The 10,325-nt window shown below is 43.8% G+C and overlaps 1 protein-coding gene across 1 annotated transcript; it reads left to right on the top strand.

The window, feature by feature from the left end:
- The first annotated feature begins 4,166 nt into the window (after nt 1-4,166).
- LOC310965627 (lumican) lies at nt 4,167-9,916 on the top strand. Its single transcript, XM_083939331.1, has 5 exons — nt 4,167-4,303; nt 6,334-6,663; nt 6,849-7,173; nt 7,443-7,760; nt 9,099-9,916. The coding sequence occupies exons 2-5, from the start codon at nt 6,358-6,360 to the stop codon at nt 9,248-9,250; spliced, it is 1,101 nt and encodes a 366-aa protein (XP_083795457.1). The 5' UTR covers nt 4,167-4,303; nt 6,334-6,357; the 3' UTR covers nt 9,251-9,916.
- The last annotated feature ends 409 nt before the right edge of the window (nt 9,917-10,325 follow it).

Raw genomic sequence — 10,325 nt, forward strand, 5'->3', positions numbered from 1 at the left:
TGGTGCCAGAATATTGGCAACATGCTTGGCAATGTTATAAGTGACCGAGTTTATGCTGCTGACAATGGGCCTGAGCGGGGCCCCTTCTTTATGGATTTTTGGGAGTCCATATAAGCAGGGGGTTGAGTCCTGGGGGTAAAGCCTGTAATACTGTGGTTTGCTAATGACTCCTTCTTTTTGTAGTTGCTGTAGACATTCTATCACCTTCTTTTTGTAACCGCTGGTAGGGTCTCGTTTCAGAGTTTCATAAGTGTTAGAGTCACTGAGTAATGCAGTCGGACAGAGATCTTTCCCACCCAGAGAAGGAGGTCTTAGCCAAGGGCTTGAACTTTGCCATGACACCAAAAGAGGTACCCGTTGTGGAGTTGATTACGGTCACGGAATCAGCTATAAAGAAAAACAACCTTAATGGAACTGAGGCTGAACAGCTAAGGTTGAAAGTGTCAGCAGCGTTGTCCCAGGCTAAGGTCCCCCCATCCAACCTCACCATTGAGGAGAGAAAAGCAGTAACGGCACTGAGCAAAGACCACAGCATCACTATCCTTCCAGCAGACAAGGGTAGATGCACAGTTGTTCTCAATACAACTGATTATCAGGCAAAGATCTCTGCATTACTCAGTGACTCTAACACTTATGAAACTCTGAAACGAGACCCTACCAGCGGTTACAAAAAGAAGGTGATAGAATGTCTACAGCAACTACAAAAAGAAGGAGTCATTAGCAAACCACAGTATTACAGGCTTTACCCCCAGGACTCAACCCCCTGCTTATATGGACTCCCAAAAATCCATAAAGAAGGGGCCCCGCTCAGGCCCATTGTCAGCAGCATAAACTCGGTCACTTATAACATTGCCAAGCATGTTGCCAATATTCTGGCACCACTGGTGGGAAACACCCCACGCCACATCCAAAACTCCATGGACTTTGTAAACAAAGTCAGAGACCTAAAAATGGATCCAGATGAAACCATGGTGTCCTACGATGTGACTTCCTTGTTCACCTGTATTCCAACCATGGAGGCCTTGGCCACGGTAAGAGAGCGGCTCACACAGGACATTTCCTTACAAAACCGAACAAATCTCAAACCAGACCACATTTGCCAACTTCTGGATTTGTGCCTGAATACCACATATTTCCAGTTTAATGGCATTTTTTACAGACAGAAACACGGCTGTGCCATGGGTTCACCAGTATCCCCTATTGTGGCAAATCTGTACATGGAGGAGGTAGAGGGCAAGGCGTTGAACTCCTTTAATGGAGTAACCCCAAGCCATTGGTTCAGATATGTGGACGACACATGGGTTAAGATCAAATCCAAAGAGGTGCAAACTTTTACTGAACATATCAACTCAGTGGACAGAAACATCAAGTTCACCAGAGAGGAAGTTAAAGACAACAGCTTGCCCTTCTTGGACTGTGACGTCCATATGGAGAATGACAGGAGCCTCCACATAGGGGTATACAGAAAACCCACTCACACGGATCAATATCTACTTTTCGACTCTCACCACCCTTTGGAGCACAAGCTTGGCGTTATCAGAACACTGCAGCACAGAGCTGATAACGTACCCACTAGCTCACAGGCTCAAGGGGAAGAACGCAAGCACCTGAGAGGCGCCCTCACAACTTGTGGCTACCCCAGCTGGACCTTTGTTAAAACGGCAGCTGCCTCCAGAAAGAAAACCAAAGTGGTTGAGAAAGAAAAAGATAACAGGAGAAACAACATAGTCATCCCATATGTGGCTGGGGTATCGGAGAAACTCAGGAGGATTTTCAACAAACACTGCATCCCTGTGTATTTCAAACCCGGTAACACACTCAGACAGAGACTAGTACATCCGAAGGACAGAACACCACACCACCACAAAAGCAACCTGGTTTATGCTGTCCAATGCAACGAGGAATGCAAAGATCTTTACATTGGAGAAACAAAACAACCACTGCATAAACGCATGGCCCAACACAGGAGAGCTAACTCCTCAGGCCTGGACTCGGCTGTCCACTTACACCTCAAGGAGAAAGCCCACTCCTTTGATGACAGCAATGTCCAAATCTTGGACAGAGAGGACAGATGGTTTGAAAGAGGAGTAAAAGAAGCCATCTATGTAAAAGTGGAGAAACCATCGCTAAACAGAGGAGGGGGTCTGAGACACCACTTATCTCCAATTTACAATGCCGCCCTTTCATCCCTTCCCAGGAGATTCAACAATCTAACCTCAAAGGACAACTGTTCACACATGGCCCGGGTGACCCCAACGACTGTCGTTCAGACTCAATAGAGCACTAACGACGTCGAAACCAACTGCCCACCACCGACTGTCACTCTGACGACGGGCGTGGGCACTTGGAGCACAAAGGGTTTCAGTGACATCATCGGCCTTGTGAGAGGTTAAATACCTGGATCTCCACACCAGTTAGTTGGACCAGTCCCAGCCTGGTCAGATGCGTACATGAACTGATGAAGCCTCTTGGATAAGAGGTGAAACGTCTTCCTAGACAAACAACCAGTCCAGTTGTTTTTGACTGAAATTGCCTTGAGGATAACGATGACCTGGACGAATGAGAACATTCACAGGCTAAGCACAGGGAAATATTCATGAAATATAAACATTAATTCCAGTTAGCACTGGCTTGATATGTGAGTGAGGTGAATATTTATGTGCAGGGGGATCAGAGCCAACAGAGGATGGATGGAGGACTTTTCCATTTCCTTCCCCTGTTGATGAGAAAACCAGACAGAGCAGAGCACAGTGTGTGTGTGTGTGTGTGTGTGTGTGTGTGTGTGTGTGTGTGTGTGTGTGTGTGTGTGTGTGTGTGTGTGTGTGTGTTTGTGTGTGTGTGTGTATGTGTGTGTGTGTGTGTGTGTGTGTGTGTGCAGGATGGCTAGGAGATGCCAACAGGCTGCTGTTGAAACACTGTGTGCCAGCTCTTGCCCATATTTCCAGAAACCAGGAAACAAGGCAGGGATGAGGGAAAGTTATACAATGTGATGGATTGAGAATTTATTTACTCTGTTTCTTGACAGATTAGCGGCATGGCCTGTTGGTCCACCTCTTTGGTCCAGACTGAAACATGGGATCACCTTTTCATCACCATCATCCAATCACAATTTTTCATTAATAATTTGGCTCTTGATTACACTTGCATTAACTGTATAAATAAATAACACTGAAACGGCTGCAGTATAGGCACAGAAAATTGGAAGTGTCATGTTTGACATAAACATTACAGGTACAGTAACCATATATATATATATATATTAAAAGTTTATGATCAAAAGAAAAAATGCTCTAGCTCCTCTTTTTTTAATAAAACTAAAACACTCAAGGCATTCATTATGTCGTAAATTGGCTTAATTATGGGTGTAATTCCATGTGTGTTTCCTAGAGGGGGCTCTTTCCACGCTGTGATGAGGAAATTATTTGCTCACTTTTCCGTTTTGTTCTTCACCATGTCTCTTTTCTCAAAGGGCTCCCTTCATGCCATATTTGGGGGGAAAGGAATCTGGAATCGTTTTACTCTCTTCTGCTCTGCGCAGATGCTTGCAAGAAGTTTCTTTCTTTAACACACAAACACACACACACACACACGGACACAGATGCACTTACACACACACACACACACACACACACACACACACACACACACACACACACACACACACACACACACACACACACACACACACACACACACACACACACACACACACACACACACACGCACACACACGGAATGGTCTCCTTGGCTCCCCAGGTACTTTGTGGATTGAATGCCTCCAGGCAGAACTCATACTGTGTAGAGCCAATCACACACAGAAACACACACACACACACACACACACACACATATTCACATACACACAGGCACACAAGATATACTTGAATGCTGATCAAAATGTTCTCATATTTACTGAAAGCTCTGCACCATCAGACCCCCGTTTCCATTCGATTTCTTTCCTTCTTCGGCTGTTCTTGCCAGTCTTTTTGTGTAATTTATCTCCATGGTTCAAGCAGACAAGTTGCCCCCAAATGTGGGTTCAACCTTTTTTCCAGGGTTTGACTGAAAGGAGAAGGAAGAAGTGAGTTAGGGAAGATTATTGAGGAGGTCTGGGATGTGGGCAGCGTTTGAAGAAGGGGAATGTATTAGACAGTGGGTAAACATCGCCACTAGCTTAAAAACACACACATTCACACACATGCAGACACATTAACACACACAGACATAGTTCCATGCAGCTCCCGAGGGTTTCTTTCGGAATTCAAGATAACTTGTCTCCATTCTGTAGCTCCTGATCAAACAGGTACGTGTCAGTCTGGTTTCTCATCTGCTACCATTTCCTCTTTTCTGCAAGGCAGGCAAAACTGGAAGTGTTCAAATCTGCATTGTGTTTCATAAATTGCAGTTGGTTTGATGAGGCACGTTTGCACAACAGCTAATCTCTTGGGATCCTTTTTAGCATGTACTGTAAGCTGTGCTGATGGTAAGAAAGGTAATGTGACATTGCAAACAAACTTCCTGATGATGCAAACCTTTTCTCACTAACTGTGCTGTGACAAACAGTAACTGAGAGTCTGCTTGTGTGGATAACAACTTTGTGGGTATTACCGTAACCATTCATAGCCCAGTGTGTGTGCAAAATCAGCCATCTCAATTAGACACTAGGTCAAACAGTCCCATGCAATTTCCAGTCATTTGATTCAAATTCTTTAAGACATGTCGTAGAAAGAGGCTGCTATAAAAGGGAAGTGAGGGTTGCATCATTTCTTAAAGGTATTGCACTTCAAGGTGTGAGACATCAAGGAACAGATAAACAAGATTAAGCGTCCAGATCAAACATGAATATTTTTAGAACTTACTATGTAGTCCTAAGGCTTCTCTCACTTTTCTTCCAGCCCAATCCTTTTTTTTCTGTCTCTGTACAGTTCTGACATTGAGTCGTAGAGTTTAGGGTGCCCACAGACGGCAACAATAAGTTATTTCCTCCATTTCTGATCGGTGATGTCACGTAAATCTCAACGCTGACAGGCTTTCATGACACAGCATCATGCAAATGTTTTGTCTCTATTCACATCTTTGCATAGACTAAACACACCTGGAGGCGGTACTCAGATACAGCAGAGTGTTGAGCTTCGTGCTAATGATAGTGAGGTAATGCTAACATGTTGATGTTTACCAAGTTATGTTCACCATGTTGACCATTTAAGACGCTAACTTTTGCTAATTAGCATTAAACAGAAAGTATGTTAGTTTTGCTGGTATTTGTTCATAAACCAAAGTATTCGACAATTTGAAACTTTGAACTGAGGATGTTGCTGATGAATAAAATAAGGGGTCCCCAAAGTTATTACAATTTATCCTGAGGTGGAAATGGGTATCTATATTAAATTTCATGACAATTAATTTGGTAGATTTCAATATATTTCACTGGATAAGTGGAAACTGTCCTGCTGGTTGCGCTATAGGTACAGTTAGCCTGTGAATGTTCTCATTTGTCCAGGTCATCGTTATCCCCAAAGCAATTTCAGTCAAAAGCAACTGGACTTGGTTAATTGTCTAGGAAGACGTTTCACCTCTCATCCAAGAGGCTTCATCAGTTCATGTACGCATCTGACCAGGCTGGGACTGGTCCGAATATCGGGTGTGAGACCCAGGTATTTAACCTTTCACAAGGCCGATGATGTCACTGGAGCCCTTTGTGCTCCAAGTGCCAACGACCGTCGTCAGAGTGGCAGTCGTTGGTGGGAAGTAGGTTTCGACTTTGTTAGTGCTCTATAGGTACAGTCATAGGATCACCAAGGTCATCTGGATTCAGCCTCATTAAATTATGAATGTCTGCACAATTGTTCATGGCAATCCATTCAATAGTTGTTAAAATACTTCAGTCAGGATTTAAAGTGTGGATCGACCAACCGTCTGTGCTAGACATACAGAGGAATCGAAAATACATTTCTCTACCCACGGTGCAATAAGTGCAGAAGTAATATGTACAATAAATACATTCTAAATAGTGCAAAAATAAATAGAAAACTAAGACATTTAGACCTTTAGACTGTGTCTAAAAATGAAAGGTCAAAACAGGTGCTGTTGAGATTTTAAAGGGTCAACCTTCAAAAACATGGATGCTCCACTTCCCATATTGCAGTTTGATTTCGTTAGACTCTTTCTGCCTGGCAAATGCCCACATCAGGCCTTCAGGTAAAAATGTTATGTTCCTGTGCACATGCCAAAACACCTGTGTGCGAACACATACAGGTTTATAAAAGAGTAAACTGACAGTGAAATGTAAAAGTGGGTTGTTTTAACACCTTTCTTTAAATGTTTGATTGGCAGAATTACATCTCGCCAGCTGTCTCCATGGCTCTCCTGTGCTGTGCTCTGTTGGTGCTGCTGTGTGTTTTAGACTCTGCCTCAGCCACTGTTGTAGCAGACATAGACTACGGAGGTGTTCCTCTGTGGATTAATCGGCAGCTGGGTGAGCCCAGTGTGATGAGTCTGCAGGGTCGGATGGACCCAGCCTGGTTCCGAGCCAACACCCCCCAGACCTGCCCTCAACGGTGTGACTGCCCCATCCAGTGGCCCACGGCACTCTACTGTGACCACAGAGGGCTGGTAGACATCCCTGACCACCTGCCAGACACAACTCAATACCTGTTTCTTCAGGTATGGGACAAACACTGAGCATGTGTTGTCTTTACAATGGTCTGCCATGAACCCACTGTGGTTTTTCATTTCCTCCTCACATTATACACTTCCCACAGTGGCTGACCTCCGCTGCACTATATTGTATATGTTTTATTCAAACTGTGAAAGTGTGGAAAATCCAACTCTGTTTCATTTTACAACAGGGTAACAACATCTCATCCCTGCCCTGCTCTTTTCTGGCCAACATTACTGATCTACGCTGGCTCATCCTGGACCACAACCAGCTGCAAAGTGACAAGTTGGACCAGGTCTCACTGCAGAACCAGACCCAGCTGCGCTATTTGTTTGCCAACCACAACCACCTGACGTCGGTGCCCAGTGGTCTACCAGCTGGACTCAAGCAGCTGCGACTGGCCAACAACCAAATCAGCAGCATCAGCCTCGGATCTTTCCAGAACCTGCACAACCTGACGCTGCTGCTGCTGCAGGGAAACAGACTGCAAACCATCACAGACGGAGACCTCAAAGGTAGTGTAATGTGTCATTTCCTTTCCTTATACATGCGGAATCTACTTTGAGGTTGGACAGTGAGAAAGTTCTGCTATTGTCTACCCATTCACATCATGCACATACACGTAATAGAGAAACATTTTTTAAAAAGGCCTAAGTATGTACATCTACACCTGATGTTTGACCCTGAGACTGCTCTGAACACTGACTACACTCAACACTGAATATTCAAATTTATCGGTATTCATTTTTGCATATGTGTGTGCTTGTCTTCCCGTCAATTGCAGGCCTGAACAGTCTGAACCAGCTGGACCTCAGTGGGAATATGTTCTTGTCTGTCCCCAGGCACTTGCCTCCTTCTGTCCAGCAGCTCTATATGTCCAATAACACTTTCACTGGGCTGGATGAAGACAGTTTGGTGGGATTTCTCAACCTTAAGTACCTTCGTCTAAGCCACTGTGGTCTGCAGAGCAGCGCCGTCAACCCACAGGTCTTCAACCTCTCCAGCTTGGTGGAACTGGACCTTTCTTATAACAAACTCACAACCGTTCCCACAGTCCCCACCACCCTGCAGTACCTCTACCTGGAGGCCAATGAAATACAAGGTGATGTGCATGCATATGCAAAGAAAACATGCACACGCAGGCACAAATCGCAGTCCCCATTCACACTGTGATTGTAATGGTGTCACTGACTTCATGTCTGTAAAATGCTAATTCCCCACACATATGCAAACACTCCTACATTTTACAGTTCAACAATACACCTACTTCTTGTGACAGTGAAGTAAAGAATAACTGAGTTATGTTGCTGACCACCTGGGGCGGTCTGACACCTAAATCATGTTGTGAGGGAAAAGAAGAAATGTGGAAAATTTGACAGGAACCGCAAAGAAACCCACCCAGGCCCAGCCATACTCAAGCATAGCCTTCCCTCAGAACTGCATATGGACCCAGGAGGGGATGGGGTCAAGCAGCTAGCAGGAGAGGCGAGTCCGATATGGAAGAAGAAAGAGAATAAAGGGAAGGGAGGAGTGGGACATTGGAGACATGCGAAAAGAAGAAGCCAGAAGAGGGTGGAGGAGAGGAGAGGAATATTGGGTGGTTGGATAAAGTAGGTTAGAAAAGAAGAGAGGAGAGTGGTATGAAAACATCTGTGATGGATTCAGAGGAAAGAGTGCCAGATGAGCCAGAGGCACATGCTGTTCCCCTCTTCATGGTCTCCTCTTTCCTCTCTCTCTCTCTCTCTCTCTCTCTCTCACTCTGTCTTCTCCCCATCACCACGGCCCTTTTTTGGCAGATACTATTCTAATAACATTGCTGCAGGCTTGTAGCCATTTTGTCTCACATGACCATCCAGTAGCATTAGCAATGACCTTGCATGCCAATTGTGGATCACAGGCCCTGTGTTCTCGATCTGTGAAGCAGCAGACAACAGGGCTGTGTACCAACGGGACAGACAGACGGCAAAACACTTTCACAACACACACCTCATCGTCTAGCGAGCAGCCTGACAGCTACCGTGGTTCTTATCTGCCAAAACCTACAGTCTGAGCCCAGGGCGGCTCTACTACTGAAATCAAGTGAGAAAGAAAAAGAGGGTGTTGCGGTTTCCTCATCCTCTGTTTTCACCACAGCACCTGCAAGAAATTCAGGAAATGCAGACTCGTTCAGGAAATAGAAGAAGACTTTGCAGACTGTACAGACTCTCTTTGGCAAATTTCATAATGTGATTGATTGAAGTGCATGCTAATTTACATACGATGAACACATGGTACATGATGTGAAATCAAAGCTCTCTTGACTGCCTGAGTATCTACAGTGCTTTGACACGACATCAATGAACAGATGGCTGTCACTCGTGAATAATGAATTTCTAATAATAACATATGGTCTGCATTTGTTTAAAAAAAATACTGTCTGTTTTCTGTCTGTTCACCGCAGAGTTCAACATCACTAGTTTCTGCAGAGAGGTGGGACCTCTGTCCTACTCCAGAATGAAGGTCCTACGATTGGATGGAAATAAAATGTCCTACCAACAGCTTCCATCTGACTGGGTCTTCTGCCTGCGAGTGATTGAAAGTATTAACATCTGATCCACCTTCTGGGTAAAATGGGTTACTGTAGGTGGCTGGCCAACCTCATGGAGAGAAAAATGTGACTCGACTCGAGGATTTTGTTTTGTTAGCCAACGTGTAACGTAAAGTCAAACAACTCAGCCTTAAAGCTATACACCAAAGAAGAAGACTCTAAATCATGATGTCTTGAATATGTAGATACACACCCAGGCACTGAAGAGAAAACCGACCTTTAAAAGATGTCAAAGAATGAACTTGTACAATAAAACAATAAACCATTTCTCATACCACCAGTGCATTTCCATGGGCCTCTCTCTCTCTCTCTCTCTCTCTCTCTCTCTCTCTCTCTCTCTCTCTCTCTCTCTCTCTCTCTCTCTCTCTCTCTCTGCCTCAGCAGGGTGGTACATCTGTGTGCTATTACCGAATAGGAACTGTGACAAACTTTCTCATTTCTAACTGTACGGAATAATGTGCTCTGGTTAATCAGAGAGATGTGCTAGGGAAACATGTTTAAACGGTAAAATTCAGTAGCGAAGAGAGAAGAGAATCAATAGGCTGGACAGTTTGAAGCAGCCCCACCAAATCTCACATAATAAAAAACCTTCTTAGTTTGAACGCTGATGTCTGTGATCCTAAAACATGAAATTTGGTTTGCACAAATAAAATAAAATGGACATTAGATAATATTGTGTTTCTTGTCTTTTTATTAAACTGCTGCAATACTTTAAATACAAATTATCAAGAGGCAGTAGTGATTCACATTACATTGCATTTCACATTTTTGTCAGATTTAACCACAATAATCATACAATTTAGCAAATATAACAGATAACACAACAGTTTACATAATTATACCCTGTTAAAAGGAGACAATCTGCTTTAATAATCTTCTTCTTCTTTGTTTCTTCTTGTTTGCTTGTGTTTTTATAAATAATATCAAAAACTGTGACACAGACTAGATTAGACAACTTTATTGCCATGCAGTAAGTACCAGTGATTGCAGTATGCATGCAAGTACATTATACAAATAAACCAATGAGGTAATATAGTAAATGTAAATGTAGTAATGGGATGTAATCTCACATCTCTATAC

The sequence above is a fragment of the Echiichthys vipera genome, assembly GCF_963691815.1.
Source record: "Echiichthys vipera genome assembly, chromosome: X".
Classification (NCBI taxonomy): Eukaryota; Metazoa; Chordata; class Actinopteri; order Perciformes; family Trachinidae; genus Echiichthys; species Echiichthys vipera.